The following is a 20,015-nucleotide window of genomic DNA, read 5'->3' as shown; positions in this document are numbered from 1 at the left end:
TGGTTGTATATTTGTTTATACTGTGTTCAATATCCTGGAACTCGCATTGCAGTTTACAAATGCTGAATTATTCTGCTAATGCACTATGGTCAATAGTTTAATGAATGCAGGTAAGGAATCTGGCATGCCAAATGGGCTTGATAATGCAGAAAATAATGTGCCACTGTTTCATTAATGGTATTTTATAGCTTACCCTTACTTTTAGACCATTTTAAAATGTATATATTTGTAAATTTATAAACATCCACAAGAAATGTTGAATCTGTTTTCTTCTAATCATTTTAAATTATATATAATCATTTACATTTAGGCTATTATTAGTATAATAAATATGTTATAAATACTCTATAAAAATAAAGAAAAAACATCAGAACTATATAATATTAACCACCTTGGCTCTGGGACCATCTGGCTTGCCAGATCTGCTCTAGTTACCACAGCTGCAGCTACAAACGTTCCTACTGGATCCTGCAGCTTATCTGGCAACCTCGAGTCAGGGAGAGGGGGAGAGGGGATACACCGCTCTAGTAAAGTGATTGCAGCACCAGTTTTGGCCACAATCTTACATACACTTCCTTTAATACACAATTTTGGTGTCATTTTACAGGAAACCCTTTGAAGTAAAACACAGAACACTTCAAAAAGTGATAAACATGTAAGTATGTATTGTCGGACCTATAATAACAGACCCTTTTTTATTTTTTGGTTATAAATTCACACTTGAATTCAGATTTGGGTAGGCAGAAAGTACATTAAAAAGGTAATGTTCCTCCCTTCAGATCCATTTGAATAAATCTTGCATATGACATAATACAGAATTGTTTCTCCCCAGTATGTGCTGACATCTAGTGGAAACAGCAAAACCTGTCTGCAGGGTGCTAGAGCACACATGGTCTGAGTTATACACTTTCAAACATGAATTTATAACCAAAAAATCTAAACGCACCTCTTTTTTTAAGTGTATTGCAACTTAGACAACAACAACATCTACTTAAATGTTTATCACTTTTAGCTGTGTTATATGTATGTGTTTACTTCAAATGGCATCCTGTAAAATTACACCAAAATTGTTTATTTAGACCACTGTATGTGGGTATAGGAAGCTGTTCAGTTTGGGTAGGCAAAATCCAGGCGGAAATCTCCCAAAATGATCCCAGAGTGATTTAGTGTAAGTAAGTTACTTTGAGTAAAACAAATGCCAACGTGATCCACGTCTCCAGAAAGCCTTTAAACATGCCTTTAAATGCTACCACGTATGACGTCAGAGCTCCTCCACCGAAGTTTCAAATTTAAAGTATATAACTGATGACGTCATTCCGAACCCTTACAAGGGTCCTTGGAGTTTTAAACCATATACTTGTTAGATCTGAAAAATATTTATTTATTTTAAAGTAGGCCTGGCTAAAAAAAAAAGTAAACTAACTTTATCCAACTCATGAAGCATCCCACCACCCAATACGGTTTTCAAAATAAAAGTCTTTGTGACGTTTACCGGAAATGCGCACGCGCCCCGTTCTTCCTCAACACACGTGCAAGCATGGAGTCCCCACGAGATGATTTAGCGCTCGATCGGTCTCAGGTAAACGAGCAGTATCTGAATTTACTCACATATTTGTCATGTTTTAATAATTGTGTTAGTGTGTGTACATTTAATATTAAGTGGGTGCATTGTCAAAAATCGTATTAACAAACAAGGCTGCTATTTGGCGAACTGCTTCACTAGTGGAGTAACCAAATTCTGGACGCCAAAAAGTCTCGATGTTTCCTTTAGATATAAAAAACATACGTTATGTTTGCTTTGATGTTGTATGCATGTGCCCAATTAAGTTACATTTGTTTATGACTAATACAATGACTATTGCTGTTACAATTCTATGGCTGTTTCTGACGTTGGATATACTGTTTAAAAGACATTTAAGTTAGTTAAAACATGGATTGCAGGTGAAGAAAGCTGCACAGGCATTACAGGCGTATATAAAGAGCAACTCCTCGTCCCAGAAACTTTTCCAGAATGAGGGTGAGGCCGTCTCCCTGCTGTTTACTCTATGGAAAATCCCTAAGAAGGACCAAACCATTCGTATGTAAGTGTTTCAAAGGGAAATTAATTTAGAATTGTTTATTTAGAGATACTTAATGAACTTCTTGTTATTTCTCTCACCAAATATGCTTTGCCCCACAGTCCTTTACCCCAGGGGCTGAGGAAAGAAACAGGAGATGTGTGTCTCTTCACCAGAGATGAACCCAACATGACCTCAGAACAGACGGAGCGATTCTACAAGAAGTTACTCACTGAGAGAGGGTTCAATAAAGCCATAGAGGTATTTCATCTGTATGATTCAGCTATTATTATACGTTTACCAGAGGTAAATGCACTTCAGCAAACCCCATCCTTCTGTCTCAGTGCTGGACGTGGGTAAAAAGGTGCTAAAGTACCTCAGAGTGTATCCAGACAAGTCTCCTCTATTGGAACTTGTCTCTACAAACTTTGAAACAACTAAGCAGGTCAATTTTATATAATAATAATAATACATTTTATTTATAATGCACTTTATATTAAACAAAATCTCAAAGTGCATAATATAACAGTAATATGTATTGGAACATATTTAAAGTATGTTTACATAATTTTTTTCTCTTGTTAGGTGATTCCCTTCAAGGTGTTGAGAACTGAGTATAAGCCGTATGAAGCCAAGAGAAGACTTCTAGGCAACTTTGATTTGTTTCTGGCGGATGCACGCATTCGACGCAGGTTACCCTCCCACATTGGGAAACATTTCTATGAAAGAAAGAAGTAAGTTTTGCATTTAAATACACAAAACAAAAACAAAAATCTGGATTGACGTGTTGTATCTAATAGATATTTAAATGATTAGGTTTTATGATCAAAGCTCTGTCATTTTTATTGTGGGGGTAAAAACATTTAATGAGGTACAATGTTAATTGAGAAGGAAAGAATACAAATAAACATTCCACAAATGCCTTTTGTATCATATTTGATACTCACATTTTAGCATGAATACAGAAGTTGCTTCAGTTCTGAAAGTGTTAATCTTAAATTATTGCCAATATATAAGTTATTATTATGTTTAAAAATCTGTATTTCACAGCTAAAAGATGTGTACGTGTTCCACATTATAAAGGGGGATGAGGCATTTTACTTGCTAAAAAAGTGTAGACTATCAATCGGACAACTGAAGGCATGTGTACAACAGCTGCTTCAGCAAAGTTTTGATCATGTTGATCATTTAGAGGCCATAGACATTTGTGTCAAATATTATACAGTGCGCTTTATAGCAGGGGTTCTCAACTCCGGCCCTCAAGGTCCATCTTCCTGCAGAGTTTTGCTCCAGCCCTAATTAAACATCAGAACAAGCTAATCCCTGTCTTCAGGATTGCTAGAAAGTTATTGGCAGGTGATTTTTCACAGTTTGGGTTGATGATTCCCAGATTGGGTTGATGATTTCCAGCCCAAAAGCTCACTAAAACCCGCCCAATCCAAGAAAAAAAACGCCCAAAATTTTAACTAATAAAATAATGTGATAAAATGTATTGCCATCTCAGTCAAGATTGATTAGCACCATTTCCTTAAAACTAAATAATGATGACAAAAATAAATAAATAATCATTTACTCAGGAAAACGGACCAAAACAGGGCAAATACATTAAAATACAGTCATGACTAAAAATTAACTGGAAACTGTAAAAATCTTGAAATTAACCGATGATGACACATAGACTATCATTTTCAAATGTCAACAGTAAGAATAAACTAATTTAAGTGCAAAAAGTGCCCAATGTAAGTGATTAAAATGAACAACGTAATTAGCAGGCATTAACCTTCACACACATTAATGGACACACACCACAGCCAAAATGTGTCATTCACTGATACATACTGTATGATAGTCCTACTACCAAAAATGAACAAGAACGCGTTTATCTTTGTGTTGTGCTTCTACAGTTCTGCGAAACACTATTGGATAATTCTTATAACTGACATTTCACTGGGCCAATCGGAATCTTCGCTCACTTGCGTCAGAATCTTGAAGCACACAGCGTCAACTGAGTGAGCTCGCCTTTGAATGAGACCGAGACGCCTGGCAGACACGCGAGTCTGACGGATGGAAGGAAGCAAGCTTAGTGTTCAATTCAAGCATGGGCGTAGATTACGGGACGCGTCCCCTGCACTTTTAATAAAGTGTACTTTCATCCTCCGCACGTTTACTGGGTCTCCCCGATCCTAGTCGACCCGCTCCGAGCGGGATATGAACCGGCGTTACCTGCGCGAGGGCGGGCAAGTTAAGTTAACAGGGACGCTAAAGAGAGCTTTCTCTACCTCGATTGCGCGTTTCTTGAGGTCACAATCAATACATGATAAATACATCAAGATTTAAATTCAGAGACAAAAAATAATCTATGCATGACCTGTCATTTTATTCGTATCTAAATATGAGGAGGGCGCTCTCACAGAAAGTCCAAAAGCGGATTCGTAGAAACTTTGTCACGCTGGACCTGCAGCTGAAGGAAAACAATCGTTATGAGTGATGAAACGTGACGAAGACAATCAGACGATTGCGACAATATATATGCTTTATATATTGACATATTACATATGAGCCATCTCAATGTAGGCTATTTATTGACTATAAAGTAGGCCTATATCATATGAATAATGCAGTGCTAACTGACAGCTTTTGAAATCTGCTCACCAAAGCTGCATTTATTTAATCAATAATACAGTTAAAACAGTAATGTTGTGAAATACCATTACAAATGAAAGCAGCCTTTTTCTATGTGAATGTAGTAAAGTGTGATTTATTCCTGTTATCAAAGCTAAATTTATCACCATTACGCCACTCTTCAGTGTCACATGATCCTTTACTAATCATTCTCATATGAGGATGTCATAATCAAGAAACATTTTTGATTATTTTCTGTGTTGAAAACAGTTGTGCTGCTTTAAAAATGTTGTGGAAACCATGATACATTTTATTTTTCAGGATTCTTTGATGAGAAGGTTCAATGGATAGCATTTATTAAATAAATTATCTTTTGTAATATTAAAAAAATCACTTGTGATCAATTTAATGTAGCCTATGTCTGATCAACAAAAGTATTAATTTCTCTCTTTTTTTAATTTTACCACAAATGTTTGAATGGTATGGTGGTTTCCGCAAAAATGAAGCAGCATGAACATGAGCAACAAAACTGTTTTCAACACTGATAATAATCATAAATGTTTGTTGAGCATCAAATCCTAATATGAGAATGATTAGTGACACTGAAGACTGGAGAAATGATGATAAAAAGTTAGTTTAAGTTAAATCCCCCCCCCCCCCCCCCCCCCCCGCCACTGTCACCTTTTTTACTCTGAGGAGTTTGCAGGTCTGTAAACTGCAGGAAAGTGGACCTTGATGGCTAGAGTTGAGAGCCCCTGCCTTTTAGGGTTAAATGAACCCCTTTTAATTATGCATTAATTTAAAAGGGAAACGAGTGGTAAAACTGGATTTGATGAATGGCTGGAGATGCACCGATATGTAAATTATGTCCCATACCGATTAATTCTTTGTATTTGAAAGCCGATATGTTGGCCAATTAATCTAAATCAAAATTTTTATATAATTAAGAGCCTGATTACAAAATCAAAAGGCTCACCATTAAAATCCATGTCCCAAGCACTTCACTTCAACCACAGAAATTTCATATGTACAATACAGGAGCACAGATTGAACCAAGATTAGAAGTAAGATTTCTTATAAAATTTGTACACAGCTGTAGCCAAATTTCTTTATTAAAAAAATTGCTCTTCCCGTAACAATTCACTAAAACGTGCATACAAAGAATTCGTAACATTCTTTTACAGTAGAGTTCTTATTATAATTTTAAATAGCCTATGACAGTTAAGCAATTCAAAACCATCCTGGCAAACTGTGTGCATTTGAAATGTTCCGCTGAAGAAAATTAGACATTTTTATTGGCTTTAATATATTGCCCTTATCAGGGCAATATCAATAACATTAAAGCTGCTCTGGGAAATGCTAACTTTAGCCTGCTAGTATTGAAAGCATACGATCCCACCTTCCCTGCAAATCCCTATCCAAAGCCACGGATCCTCCTAAACACATGAACGCGCACAGACCAGAAGAGAGACGACCAGAGACAAAAAGTCATTCGGACCGAATGCAATGATTGAACTAACATTTTATGGTCCTATGCCTTTCACGGATATATATTTATACAAATACTTTTAGACATATAGGGATTGCTCTCAGGATATTAGATTTTCAACCAACATAACAAAATATATTGTGCATCCCTATTTAAATGACATCTGTGTGAACTGTAAACACATCTGTACACTACAATAGATGGATATCTTTTTTTCCCCCATGATCAATGTGATTGTTCATTCATTGAAGTTCTTCCTCTGTCTCAGGGCTCCTCTTTCGGTGGATCTAGAGAGCAAACATCTGGCCAGAGACATGGAGCGCCTCATTCATGGCACCACCCTTTGTGTCTCGAACAAAGGCTCCTGTTGGTAAGAACATACTTTTTTTTTCTGATATAGTCACATTAGCCATAAGCACTACAGCAAACCATTTCCTGCTCCATAACTGCTGGATATGGGTTAAAAATGTGCGATAGTAACTCATAGTGTATCCAGATGGGTCTCCTCATCTGTTGGAACCTGTCCCTACAAACTATGAAACAAGATTTTTTTTCTTTCTTCTAAAATTCCAAACATCTTTTCAGTTGCCCTGATTGTGTGTTTTACCTTCGCAGCATGGCACGTGTAGCGCATTCAAACATGACAGCAGATGAGATAGTTGAGAATGTGATGACGGCGGTTTCCACCATTTCAACAAAGTTAGCAACAGTAAGTAGGGCGGGTTAAGAGTTTTTTTTAGAGGCCCGCTCTCTTTACGCAGTGCCATTTGCTACTCATTATTTCTTTGCATTTGCTTGGGTTTTTAATGTTTCTGTTCCTCAAGTTTTGACCTGAAACCTATATTTCCCTCTCAGACAGGAAAAAACATAAAAATCATCCATTTGAAGAGTCAGACCTCAGTTGCGCTGCCCATCTACACCTCTGATTTGAGTCATCTTGCAATGGTGGAGGAGACCCTGAAGGCAGCTCGTCCAACAAAGGTGAAGTTGCATAAAGACAAAAGCGGACATGTGGCCAAAAATAGTTTTGTAAAATGAGAAGTCATCAGTTTTACTGTTTAATTTTTAGGGAGCACAAAAGAGGAAGAGAGAAAACGAGAAAATAGAAGTATCAGAGCCGATCACCAAAGAGACAGAGGAAGATAAAGATAGCGAAGAGGAGGAAATACCACAGCTGGTGCCAATCAAGACGCCAGCCAAAAAGCCAAAACGGGAGGTCAGTGTCTGCACAGCTCCCATGGGACTGTTAGTAAAATCAGGATTTACACTGCATGGATGTGTTAATGCCATAATGGGGTTGTATGTGATTTTATTGATTTATTTTACAGGTCATATCCAAAAAAGGATTGAAAAAAGCACCCAAGCCTGCTGGCAAAGGACTTAAGAAAACTGTAAAAGACAAAAAACTGGCCAAGAAAACACCAAAGGTCACAGGACGTGATCTGAAAAGAAAAGCTAAAACAAATAAAATATAAAATGTGGATGTATATGGTATCAGTATTTGTAGTACACATGCTTTTTCACAACAGTGAATTAAAAGAAATCTAAATCTAATGGCTTTTGTGAATTAATTTAAATGAAGTCTGCTTTTCTTTTACAGTAGGTCTGTGTAATAGGGGATTATATTAAATGCATTGGATGAGTTAGGTAGACAATTGTGTTGGACCAGCTTCTCTTCTGTTTGTGCTGCTGTTCCTACTCACTCTGGTTCATTTTGAGGTCTGCTACTTGGTTTGGTAATAGTCAAATAGTCACTCTTGGGAGTACAAGTCACATGTCTTTTACCAAGATAAGATCTTTCCTGATGTTTAGAATCATCTTATGAGACTTATTCCTGGATATACGTCTGAGGCCGATCACAATGAAAGGAACCAAATAGTCTCAGAATACAAACAGAAGGCAAGTAAAAAGCAGTTTTTTTTTTTTAATGCTAACAACAATGTTCAGATAATGATATTGTAAAAGGGATAACTTGTCCACAGTTGAAAATTGCGTACAGTCCCTCAAGTTTCATAACCACAATGACTGACTTCTGTGGAATAAAAGATATTTTAAGAAACGTCGGTTTTTGCTCATCCAGTGTGAAGGAACATTAGCCAAAAATTCCCCAGTAAGTCAGTTTTGGAATGATGTAAGTAAATGACAGAATTTTCAGTTTTGAACTGTCACTTTCAGAAAAATGTATATGAATTTGCGGACTGTACACACTGAGTAATGTTCACTTGTTTGTATTTTTTTTGGTTGTTGTTAAGAGTTTAGATTTGTTTGACAGTCAGGATGAGCTCTGTGGCTGAGTGTGAATTTTTTTTTTTTTTTTTGGAAGATGTGACCATTCCAATTCCAGTTCGGGACCCTGTACCCAGAGACCCCAGTTGTTGGATCTACTATCACAAACCCATCTTGATACTTACTGGGCTAGCAATGAGTGCTAGTCTGGTGGTATTCCTCACCTCAATGCCTGTGAATGATGTGGGCCCACTGGGTCTTTCGGTTGGGCTGATTGCTGTGGTCTGGATATTAATAATAAAAGGACATTTAAAGCACAAAATGCTGATGATTTACAATTAGATAGTCACATGGAAAACCTTCATGCAAATATCTTATCAGTGAATATCCGTTATCTTCATGTTTGTGATCTGATAAAAGCATTGCTTTACTGCTGAACATCAAGGTTTATTCACTTCAGTGTACTTTGAACATCATCTGTACAGGTGTGCGTCATGTTTCACACACTGCTTTTAGTTCAGTAGATGGATCTGGAAAGACGAGCTGCGGTCTAGTTGCATTTTTCAATAAATAAGGCCACTAATAATTTGTGGATATGGAGAAAAAGTTTCCAGGAGTTGGACGTTGTAAATGTGCATTTTGGTTTGCTGTTTTTCATGATATTTTTGGACTTTTTGTCCTTCTGGTTGGTGTGTTTTGGGACATCTTTTTCCATGACTTTTTAATTTACGCTGGAGCTGTGATCATTTTCCTGAGCCTTATCTGGTGGGTGTTTTGGTACACCGGTAATATTGAAGTGCCTCCTGAAGAGCTGGAGGATGACATTGCTCAGTACAAACGCACGAAAGGAATTTCAGGCGTTATGCGTAAAGTCTCCAGCAGCCTGAGGAATTCCATCAGGAGAAATGGAAGAATCAACACTCGGACTGAAGGCTTTCGTGCAAACCGTTCGGCCAGGGCAGATCAACCTGTTACCATTGTCATGAGCTCCTATCTGAATACACAGCCAACTGGGACACCTGACCACCTTAACCGAGCTCCTTTAGTGATATAACATACAGGTAACACAAATAATCCCATATAGAAAATGTTTTAAAGAGTATAAACTTGTATAATGCAATGGAAACCTTTTTTTTTTTTTTTTCATGTTTTTTTCCCCCATGTTGCCATCTATAAGCATGATCATTTTTATTTTAAGGATCATGCAACGTGTGGCTTTGTTAATCATTTATAGCATACTGGTGTTTAGGTGGAATCCTATTGGTCAGGACAGAGAATCAAATAAGACTTATCTTTTGTACAATACAGCAAACTTTGCTCAACATTCAGTGTCAGGCTCTGATTTGCTCCTCTATTTTCACAGTGCTCTGCGGGAAGACCATTCTCTTCACAACTGCATCCATGCTGCTTAGAAATCCTTAGCTCTTTAAGATCATCAGTGTTCTTCTGCTACATTTATGTATAATTGTTCATATATAAATATTTTTAAATATTGTTCTTTTAATCGAAACTAAAATATTTTTCTATTATTTAATACATTTTACAATAAGATTTATTTTGTTAACATTATTTGACAGGAACGAACAATACTTCAGCAGCCTTTGTTAATTAGTCAATAATAATTTTAACATTTACTAATGCATTTTTTAAGGTGTATTTAACATTTGTTCATGCACTGTAAATTAATATAAACATGCACACAATAAACAATCAGACTTACCAACTAACATCAATAAAGATGAATACATGTTTTCAAAATGCTCGTTGTTAGTTAGCTAATACATTACATATTGTTAACTGATAAGGCCTTATACTGATAATATTATATAATATACTAATCAAATATGTTTGACTGTTATTATTTTTTGCTGGTTGTATTTGTGATATTCTTACTATGTTGATTATGTCTAAAGTAGCTTTTCTGTTTTTATAGTATCAGGAAAACTCTGTTTTATGTATACAGACCTTTGCAAATAAAATAATTTAAAACATTTATTAGTCCATTATAGTTTTATTGGAAAAAGAACAAGGTAATTTCACGCTTAAAAGGATAGGTCACCCAAAAATAAAAATTGTCATTATTTACTCATTCTTAAGTTGTTTCAAACCTGCATGAGTTTCTTTCTTTTATTGAACTAACAGGAAGATTATTCTAAAAAAATTCGGTATTCAGACAGTAAACCATTGACTTCCGTGGTAGTAAAAATCAAATACTGTAGCAGTCAATGGGTACCATCAACTGTGTGGTTTCCAACTACATTTTCATGTGTGTGTGTGGGTGTGTATTCAACAGAAGAGAGAAACTCATACGGGTTTGGAACAACTCAAGGGTGGGTCTAAATGATGAGGACATTTTTATTTTTGGGAGAACTATCCCTTTAAAAAGAAAGGTTTTAAAAGGGGTTTTTCTAGATGCCATGGGAAAAACACGTTAGTTTCTTCTAAGAACCTTTCAGTGTTCAATTTTGAAGATTTGTGAAGATTTTTTTAGAATAATGGAATAAGAAGAAGAATAAGAAGCTTTAGAATAATGGTCATTAGTTAACATTAGTTAACTACATTAGTTAACTAATAATGCACTGCACTTATAAAGCATTTATTTATCTTTGTTAATGTTAATTTCAACACTTACTAATACAGTATTCAAATCTTGTTAACATTATGCACCGTGAACTAACATGGACAAACCATGAACAGCATTACATTAACAAAGATGAACAAGTAACACATGTACTGCACATTGTTATTTCATGTTAGTTAATACATTAACTAAAGTTAACTAATGACCATTATTCTAAAGTGGTACAGATTTTTTTTGTAATAATCAAAAAATTTTTCATTGAAAAGGTTCCATGGATGTTAAAGTTTCCTTAATTGAGTGTATTAAGAAAAAACAAACCGTAGTTGTAGTTCTTTAATTAAACAAACGTGTGTGGTTGATGAGGAGAGTTCAGTTTTTGTCATGAAAATATGTGACTAAAAAGTGTTGAAAGCTCATGGACATCCCCTTCTTAAGACATATTTACATACTGGGCTTAATAAAATGTTGGCTGTTGTTTAAGGTCAGTGACTTCCAACACCTCAGTGGAAGATGCTTCTCTTTATATGGCTGCTTTACATTACTTATGCTGAGGGAAAATGTGCAAAGAATTATTATTACGATGGACTTCTTGAGGAGTGTCTACACTGCTCCATTAGATGCAACTCCCCGCCAAATACTTGCAAAACATTATGTACCTCAAGTAAGTATTGTCTTATTACTGATTTAAAATGTTCTGACTTTATACTAAGAACAAATATATCATTTTATGGATAAACATAACAGTAACAGTAATGGTATAATAAGTTCTTTACGTTGTCAAATCGATTAATCACGATTAACTGCATTCAAAATAAAAGTTTGTTAACATAATATATATAATATAAATACACACACATACATACATATTTAAGAAATATTTGCATGTATATACTGTATATATTTATATAATTTATATAAATTCTTCAAAATTCTTATTTTCTTTAATATATACATGTATGTGTGATATAGCCTACATAATAATTATACACAGTACACACACATATATTGTGTATTAATTTTGATGTGATTAATCATTTGACAGCACTAATTTAAATACAAATGCATAATCCATCAAATATACATTCAATAGTTTTATCAGGGCAGTACAAAATAAAATACCAAATGCAATAATTTCCAGTTATTATTTAAATACCGCACTCTTTGAATATTCTGCATAAGGTATGAAAACTTATGAGCAGGACTCTGTCAGACAATGTATGTCTTGTGATTCCAGTCTCTTATTCGGTGCCTCATTGTGTCCTTTTCAGTACCAGTAAATGAAGTTGAAAAGAATCAAAATATTCGTTTCATTTTGATCGTGTTTTTTGTGTTCCTGGGAGCTTTCACCGCAGTGACCATTATTCTGCGAGTTATACGCAGAAAAACCTGTAAGCCCATCACCATGAACAAAGGTATATTGCTGAAAGACTATTTCTATGTATGTTATGATTGTAGACAATTTTGTCCAAATATCTTTACATTGGGCATGCATTTGCTCTTAGTTTACTGTACATGATTTCATGTGGTATTATTACATTTGGGGGGAAAACACCCCAGGATAATATGTAAAATGAATTGTAAATTATATATCCAACTATACTACTTATAATTGTAGCCATGGTGTCTTATAATGACATTACTTGTGTGGCAAACAAATCTTGATGAAGTCAATGAACTATCACACAGCGATAGGTCAAGAACAAAAGACATCTGACAGCGAGAGAGGTTCGGATGTCACAGATCAATCTGAAGATACGGATGAAGCTACAACTATTTTGCCAGATGGATTGAATCAGCATCACTACAACTCCAACCTGCCTCTTCCTTCCACTGAGGAAGGCACCACATTGCTGGTTACCACAAAGACAGTACAAGCTTACCAGTGTACACCTGTCATATATGGAGGAGATCGCATACTCTTATAACAGACTCTGAAAACTCTGCACATACTCTGTCCAGGCTGTCAAAAATGAACATCTCTGTGTTATTTAGATGTAAGAATCATCTGTGAATGTAAACAATTTTCAACACACATTGTCCAAAAGTCTTCTGTCTGAGTTTCACTCGTACACATATTTATCAATGCAAAACCAGTACAAATGTATGCTATCTGAGATGTAGAAAACAGACAGTTAACTGTTTTTTTAAACTATCCTTTATTGTCAAAACATGACAAACACTTCCCAAACAGGTGAACAATTTATTAAAACTGAGGTAGATTTATTTATTAAAATCTTAATTGTGGTCAGCATTCTGTACTCTACACTGTATATCAACAATATCATTACTTATTGTGTAAGTAGTAAACGCAAACGGGCAAAAAAAAACAAAAAAAAAAAAACAGGTCCGCTGTGCATCTCTCTCTCTCTCTCTCTCTCTCTCTCTCTCTCTCTCTCTCTCTCTCTCTCTCTCTCTCTCTCTCTCTCTCTCTCTCTCTCTCTCACAAAATGATTGCACAATAGCCTCATCACCATTCATTTTCACTGTATGAAAAAAAGAGATGCGATGATGTGAAGGCTACGGGTTGTTCAATTCTTTCTGCCAAACAATTCCCTTTGTATTTCACAGAGGAAAGACAATCATGAACAACACGAGGGCACGAGGGTGAGTGAGTAGGCTAAAATAATGACATTTGTAAATTTGAGTGAACGGTCCCTTTAAATCAGATTTTCGAAATACCGGTATATATAATTTTCTTTCTTTTTCTTTTTATTCTGTAGCCTATTATTTTAGTAGGCTATGTAGTTTTGACCCACGTGACAATGTCTCTGTCACGTGACACCAAACCAATGTCATGTGACTGACACCAGCGCTGTGCAGCGGCATAGCGAGCTCTCGCTAGCACAACGATTCAAGAGTTTAACTAGGTAGAAACAGTTCACTCATGCTGAACAGTAAACTCTTACAATACTCCATAAAACAATGTCTTCATAGTTGTGATGCATTACACGGCTTTAAAGTGCTAGTTTTGTCTGAGCTAGGCCTCGCTTGTACTGTATCGTTTTAACTGCTCTGCAAATGAAAATATGGAGAACGATCCAAAATGTAAACAATGTTGCTAAATATCACTTGGGATTAATCCGACACTTTTAGGGACCGACTCAACTGCGATTCATGTCGCTTGCTAAACCGTTTGATCGGGAATTTCAGAATGAACGGTGAGTTGCGAATGTGAGGTGATAGATTCATGCTGCTAAATAGTTTTTTGTTTGCAACACATTTAACTGTTATCTAATAACGTGGTTTGTTGGGTAGCCAGAGGTTTCGAATTATTCAGTCTCTGTCATATGTAAATATGTCGGTGGGAATATGTAAATTCTGGAATATGTCATTCGTCAAACAAGTAAATTATAGGACCAAAATGTCATCCTTGCATCCTTGTGATCAGGAAATCTACTTATTAAGTTATTTATCTGCTGTTTTGACAGGTCATGTCAAATGCATTTTAGGACTGATGTTTCCAAACACTATTAGATTTTTTTAATATATATATATATATATATATATATATATATATATATATATATATATATATATATATAATGCTTGTATGTGAACAAGGAATCATATCAATATATATTTAAATTGACAGTGCCTACACCACTAACTGCTGCGTGTTTTTATTTCTGTGCACTGCATTCACATAACATATAATCATTTCATGCACTGATTTTTTATGTTTACATTTTAAGTGTGTTTTTGTTGTTAAGTGAAGTCAATTCAACCAGTAATATTTCAGGACACTGTACCTTACAGGCGCGCAGCAAAATGACCTCAAAAGACAAAACCTGTTAGAGAGACTTCTTGATGCAGTTAAACAGGTAAGGTGACATTGAGTTGTTTATTCGACTATATGAGAATTTAATTGTGCAAAACACTTCCTGTTTAACTTTGCAGGCTTAGAACAATGAGGAAAAAGTTGTTATAATAAAGGCCAGGGGAGTACATTGATTGCAGATATTATCACTTATATTGCATGATGTTTGCTCTGTGTCGGTAATATCATATACATTTCCAGCTATCTGTATTAATCTATTGGACTAGAAAGAAGTATAACCTTGTATATCTTTCCCATTCACCAGCTGTTGTTGTATTTTTGGTGAGTTTAGTAACAATGCAGATCAGATGCTTAAATATTAATATTTATCCAAGTGCTCATTAAGGTACTGAAGCGGTCTTTAAAGGGGGGGTGAAATGCTGTTTCATGCATACTTAGCTTTTTACACTGTTAAAGACTTGGATTCCCATCCTAAACATAGACAAAGTTTCAAAAACTAATGTTGGACGTTTGATGGAGTATTTCTGTGTTAAAAATACTCCTTCCGGTTTCTCACAAGTTTCGGAGAGTTTTTTTCGTGTATGGGTCTACTTGACGTTAATAGATCGGAAGGTCCTTGTATGGGCCGTACGGGCTCTTCTCCCGGTAGGGTGCGTGTGCGTGACTAGAGCGAGAGAGGAAATGCACGCCGTAAACAGTCTCTCAGGTGCAGATCCAGTCGTCCGTGAACACTTATGTCGTGCGCTGCGCTCCACTTTATTCCTATGGGTGACGTCGAGCGACTTCAACGCTTCAGCACAGCATTCCGGGAAGGCAGCGCTGCATTTGAACCGATTTGAACGCAGAAATGACGGGAAGCTGCACAACATCGTTTCAGTCGCGTCTCAAAGTAGATTTACACGCCACTGCTGTCACAGGACTTCACCAAATCATACCAAAGAATTGTGTTTTTGACGGAGCGGTCCCAGAGATAAAGGTTCGGTCCTGCTTTTGAAGCAGCCGGTGAGTTAAACTGCTTTAAATGTCTCTGCTATTGGCTACCGTCGCATGAGTAAACATCAGTAAACGACACGATCGCGTGCTTCGTCATTCAAATGCGCTAACGGTTACTCCATTGTTGTTCTGTATAACGTTACACTAGTCTGACGTGCAAAACCGTTTTGCTTCTAAGGTCTAGTTGCATACAATAGTCCATAAACCACCTCGGTACAGCCTATATTTCTTTTATAAATATGATAAAACTAAAGACTTTTCGGAGAGATATGAAGGATGCAATACTACTCTATAGGTACTCAAGATTGACATGAGATTGACTGAAACTGAGTGCCCCCCCCCTTTAAAGGAGATATATAACGCATATTTTAAAGGTATAATTCATCCAAAAAAAAAAAATTCTGCCATCATTTATTCATGCTCGAGTAGTTCCAAACCTTTATACATTTCTTTGTTCTGCTGAACACAAAGGAAGCTATTTGGAAGAATGTTTGTAACCAAGCAGATAGAGCAACTATTGGCTACCATAGCGGGGAAAAAGAATACTATTGTAATCAATGGCTACCAAGGTCTGCTAAATTACAAACATTCTTCCAAATATCTTCATTTGTGTTCAGTAGAAAAAAGAAATGCATACAGTTTTATAACACATTGAGGGCGAGTAAATGATGGTAGAATTTTCATTTTTGGGTAAACTAAGTATTTTGTAATATAAAATAATGTTAAAGACTGAACATGCCTTACAATTATTATCTTCTCAGTGCCAAATTCGCTTTGGTGGCAGGAAGGAGATTGCCTCAGATTCTGATAGCAGGTGAGAAGAATATTATTCCAGCCAAATATCATCTTCAAATATAATCCTGTTTTATTTAGCTAATCTTCTGTCTTCCTTTGCTATTTGTTTTCAGAGTCATATGCCTGTGTGCCCAGTTTGAAGCGGTACTTCAACACGGCTTGAGGAAAAGTCGCGGTTTAGCCCTCACAGCAGCTGCCATTAAACATGCTGCTGGATTTAGCACTAAAACTGAAGCAGGTACTGTAACTGATTCCATCAAATTATGGATGTCCAGACCTTTTTCAGTTGTTCAGCTTTTGAGCGGCCATATTAATCAATATATAATTCTCTGAAAGAACATGCTGAAAAGAAGTGTTTTTCCAAGCATTTACTCTGTGAACTCTTTGCCCTACTTAATGAGTTTGTCTTAGTTGGTACCCCTGAGAGACATTGCCTGAGAGATTTCCCTAGTAACAAAGAACACATGTGGTGTTCTGGGTTGTCCATAGAGGAAACAGATGCTTATGAGTGCTCATACAGGAAAACCAGGTGCTGATACTGTTTATGAAACCAGATGGTTATGCAACAAGCCCTGTAAAAAGGGCAAAAAAGAGAAACAAGGTATTTCTGAGGTTAGTCTCTGCACCTGCTGTGGTTTTGAGCTGTTTAAAATTAACTGCAGAACTAAGAGTGATACAATGAATCAATGCTGAATGAATACTTTTCGTTTTTTAGAGTAGAAAGTTGATTGCCACCCAGAAAGTAGTGGGGGTTTTGAGTGATGTAAGATTCTGAGATTCTGTTATATACTTGATTAACTCTACTCGAAACTGAACATGCTTCGCCACTGAATGAGTTCATGCATAAACTCTTGTCAAGTTTTTGAATTGTTATTTTCTATGTTTAATAAAATATAGAAAATAGTAATGTTATATATAATTATATATATATAATTACAAAATTGCATATTACTAAATGCATTCTATCTGAATAAAAGTATTAATGTTTTTAAAATAATCATTATAATTATAATAATAATAATATATATTTAGTTGATCAAATGGGATAGTAAAGCATTTATAATGTTACAAAACATTTCAGTTTCAAATAAATGCAAATAAATTTTCTGTTTTCAACATTGAGGATGATGATGATGATAATAATAATACTTGTTTCTTAAGCCCCAAATCATCATATTAGAATGATTTCTAAAAGATCAGGCGACACTGAGACTGGAGTAATGACAAATTCAGGTTTTTCAGTGTAGAAATATATATTTTTTTAAATAGTCTTTTTTTTTTTTAAATGTTAATAATAATATTTTACAATATTGTTGTTTTATTTAATTTTTTAAACAGATAAATGCCGTCTTGGTGAGTGTAAAATAAACTTTCAAATATATTTAAAAAAAAAGTATAAAAATCTCTCAGAGCCCAAACTTTTGAATGGAATTGTATATGTAAAAAATATTTAGCCATTGTTTTTCCATTAATTACCTAGACGATGATCAGGGTTGCCACAGTCTAATCTGTCACGCTAAAGCTTCATAATGTATTTGATGTTGTGTTTTGCATCATCTGATTAGGTATCTTTCAAATGAACTAAAACTAAAAGCATGTATATACTCTGTGGCCATGCAAACCCCCGGACAACTCCCACGAGAGACCGAGGTCCACCCCCCATAGTCTCACAAATATTCTTTTAGGAAGCACTTATTTAGCTATTACTAATAATGATTTTGCAAGTGAAATGATCACATCAGAACCCACAACCTTTTGGATAACCACGAGGCTGCACCACCCTGTATCCTGCACTTTAAAATGTCACAGAGTTCAGACAAGTATAACCACCTGAGCCCTGAGTTGACCCCATTTGAAAAATTGTTACATAGACAGCTGAACAACTTCGATGCCAAACTAGAAAAATGTTCTTTTGATCCGGAGGCATTTAGGATCTGAAACCAAAATTTCCAAAGGAATATTAATACAGAAAGAAAAGTTTTAAATGGTCTTCAATCTCAGTTGATATTTATTTACCGTAGTTATTTTTTTTGTTGCAGTGAAAAAAAAAAAGATTTCAATTTTTCTTTTCTCAACCATGATTAGTTTCAGAATAAGTATCCCTGATCTTTTCTATACCTCCTAAAATCTGGTTCACAAAATGACCGTATATAACTTCTGTGATATTATCATCTCTTTTCTTTATTAAATGGAACTGAGAACATTGCTGTGGCAGTTCAAACAGACTCTCTTGTGTGTTGCAGAGCTGACGTTCTGGTTTTATGTGAAGGAGCACCTCAACCGCCATGAGTTGCAACGCTTCTACTCTCTGCGGAATATCACATCTGAGCTGGGCCGGGGCCGGGCATGGCTTCGTTGTGCCCTGAACGAACACTCGCTAGAGCGTTATCTGCACATGCTGCTGGCAGATAATGCCCGCCTTGGGTACAGATACCCATGATTCTTGGTTTTGGATGTCTGCCTTTGTGTGTCTTCCTTGCTGTGTTTTTCTTTACATATCTTTTAAGCCCCGTTCACACCTCCAGTGACATGCGTCGACAAAGTGCCACGATAAAATTAATTTCAATGGAGGGCTGGTCATGGGATATTTGGATAATTTTGCTGACTTGTATCTTTGAATCTCATTCAGCCAAATGAATGAATCTTTTTTTCCAAGTCATTTTGTTCATTTCAATAAAATATAATTCAAATATTATATGTTAATTGGCAATTTTCACAACACATCTTCCGCAATTTCCACATCTTTACGCAAATGTTGATCTCATTTCAAAGAAGAAAAAAACTATAATGCAGCCATGGCCAAATTATGAGAAACAGAAATGATTAATTCATTGCTTAGCAGTGTGTTAGGTCACCTCTCCTCCCGATCCGATTTGTTCATTCTTTTTTCATGTCATATACCCATAGGCTGAAGCTATGCAGTCTGTGCTGGAAACAGAAATGATTATTTCACCTCCAGAGTCTTCGCGTCCGAGTCGTTTGTTCATCACGTGGCAGCCAACTCTTACACACTGCACACATTTATAAATTGTAAGAAATTTGAGACCAGAAAAGTATCACGTAACTGTAAGAGTAAAATAAAAAAATATCTGTTACTATTGCTTGTAAGGAAGGTTGTGAATTATTAACACATTTCTGTATCCAATATGGCCTATCCTGTCATGTTACAAAAGAATGAATAACTCCAACCCAAAAATGAAGTAATCATTTTTGTTTCCTGTACAGAGCCTATAGGAGGTTATGCGCAGACAACACAAAATTAACATGTTCGTTGTTCCTGAGCCATATTAAAGATTCTTTCTAAAAAAAAACGAATCGTTCATGATTGGCCCATCTCTAGAACTGAGTCAGATGAGCGCATGTTATTAACCACTACTGCCTGAATGGTATTCGAATCCAGATAGACCGGTGCTTTTGTCGCAGATAAATAGCTGACGGTAAAGAGCATTCACTGTTTCTTGTTCATCTTTAATA

General features: G+C 35.8%; 3 protein-coding genes and 2 non-coding genes across 9 annotated transcripts in view; all 5 read left to right on the top strand.

Moving 5' to 3' along the window:
• The first annotated feature begins 1,427 nt into the window (after nt 1-1,427).
• Nucleotides 1,428-7,722, top strand: rsl1d1 (ribosomal L1 domain containing 1). The gene is made up of 9 exons (XM_067429380.1): nt 1,428-1,579; nt 1,942-2,081; nt 2,180-2,318; nt 2,643-2,791; nt 6,437-6,538; nt 6,784-6,877; nt 7,024-7,149; nt 7,238-7,384; nt 7,497-7,722. The coding sequence occupies exons 1-9, from the start codon at nt 1,436-1,438 to the stop codon at nt 7,641-7,643; spliced, it is 1,188 nt and encodes a 395-aa protein (XP_067285481.1). The 5' UTR covers nt 1,428-1,435; the 3' UTR covers nt 7,644-7,722.
• LOC137056591 (small nucleolar RNA SNORA55) lies at nt 2,370-2,496 on the top strand. Its single transcript, XR_010900396.1, has one exon. It is a non-coding gene; the product is annotated as a small nucleolar RNA SNORA55 (small nucleolar RNA).
• LOC137056592 (small nucleolar RNA SNORA55) lies at nt 6,584-6,714 on the top strand. The gene has a single exon (XR_010900397.1). It is a non-coding gene; the product is annotated as a small nucleolar RNA SNORA55 (small nucleolar RNA).
• Nucleotides 7,723-11,480: 3,758 nt separating the features above from the next.
• On the top strand, nt 11,481-13,219 carry LOC137056064 (tumor necrosis factor receptor superfamily member 17). The gene is made up of 3 exons (XM_067430017.1): nt 11,481-11,636; nt 12,244-12,387; nt 12,662-13,219. The coding sequence occupies exons 1-3, from the start codon at nt 11,486-11,488 to the stop codon at nt 12,898-12,900; spliced, it is 534 nt and encodes a 177-aa protein (XP_067286118.1). The 5' UTR covers nt 11,481-11,485; the 3' UTR covers nt 12,901-13,219.
• A 528-nt stretch (nt 13,220-13,747) lies between these two features.
• The window catches only part of snx29 (sorting nexin 29), a 175,160-nt gene continuing 168,892 nt past the window's right edge, over nt 13,748-20,015 (top strand). For 3 of the 5 annotated variants that reach the window (XR_010899997.1, XR_010899996.1, XM_067429108.1), the window contains exons 1-5: nt 13,748-14,133; nt 14,732-14,796; nt 16,508-16,560; nt 16,655-16,779; nt 18,785-18,965. Coding sequence is in view for 3 of the 5 variants with exons in the window: in XM_067429108.1 (XP_067285209.1) it covers nt 14,127-14,133; nt 14,732-14,796; nt 16,508-16,560; nt 16,655-16,779; nt 18,785-18,965 (431 nt within the window). In the remaining 2 variants the exon portion in view is untranslated. The remainder of the gene's footprint in view (nt 14,134-14,731; nt 14,797-16,507; nt 16,561-16,654; nt 16,780-18,784; nt 18,966-20,015) is intronic. The other 2 variants (XM_067429109.1, XM_067429107.1) reach the window with 2 other exon arrangements.

The sequence above is a fragment of the Pseudorasbora parva genome, chromosome 21 (genome assembly GCF_024679245.1).
Source record: "Pseudorasbora parva isolate DD20220531a chromosome 21, ASM2467924v1, whole genome shotgun sequence".
NCBI classification, from domain to species: Eukaryota; Metazoa; Chordata; class Actinopteri; order Cypriniformes; family Gobionidae; genus Pseudorasbora; species Pseudorasbora parva.
Note: the sequence above shows the minus strand (reverse complement) of the source record. Positions and strands in the feature narration are given on the sequence as shown.

What these genes read in the sequence shown, in the direction of transcription:
- LOC137056064 (XM_067430017.1), top strand. Translation starts at nt 11,486, where the DNA reads ATGCTTCTCTTTATATGGCTGCTTTACATTACTTATGCTGAGGGAAAA. An exon ending in CAAAACATTATGTACCTCAA is followed by an intron (nt 11,637 to 12,243) that starts GTAAGTATTGTC and finishes TGTCCTTTTCAG; the next exon opens with TACCAGTAAATGAAGTTGAA. An exon ending in GCCCATCACCATGAACAAAG is followed by an intron (nt 12,388 to 12,661) that starts GTATATTGCTGA and finishes ACTATCACACAG; the next exon opens with CGATAGGTCAAGAACAAAAG.
- rsl1d1 (XM_067429380.1), top strand. Translation starts at nt 1,436, where the DNA reads ATGAAGCATCCCACCACCCAATACGGTTTTCAAAATAAAAGTCTTTGT. An exon ending in AAGGACCAAACCATTCGTAT is followed by an intron (nt 2,082 to 2,179) that starts GTAAGTGTTTCA and finishes TTTGCCCCACAG; the next exon opens with TCCTTTACCCCAGGGGCTGA. An exon ending in GGTTCAATAAAGCCATAGAG is followed by an intron (nt 2,319 to 2,642) that starts GTATTTCATCTG and finishes TTCTCTTGTTAG; the next exon opens with GTGATTCCCTTCAAGGTGTT.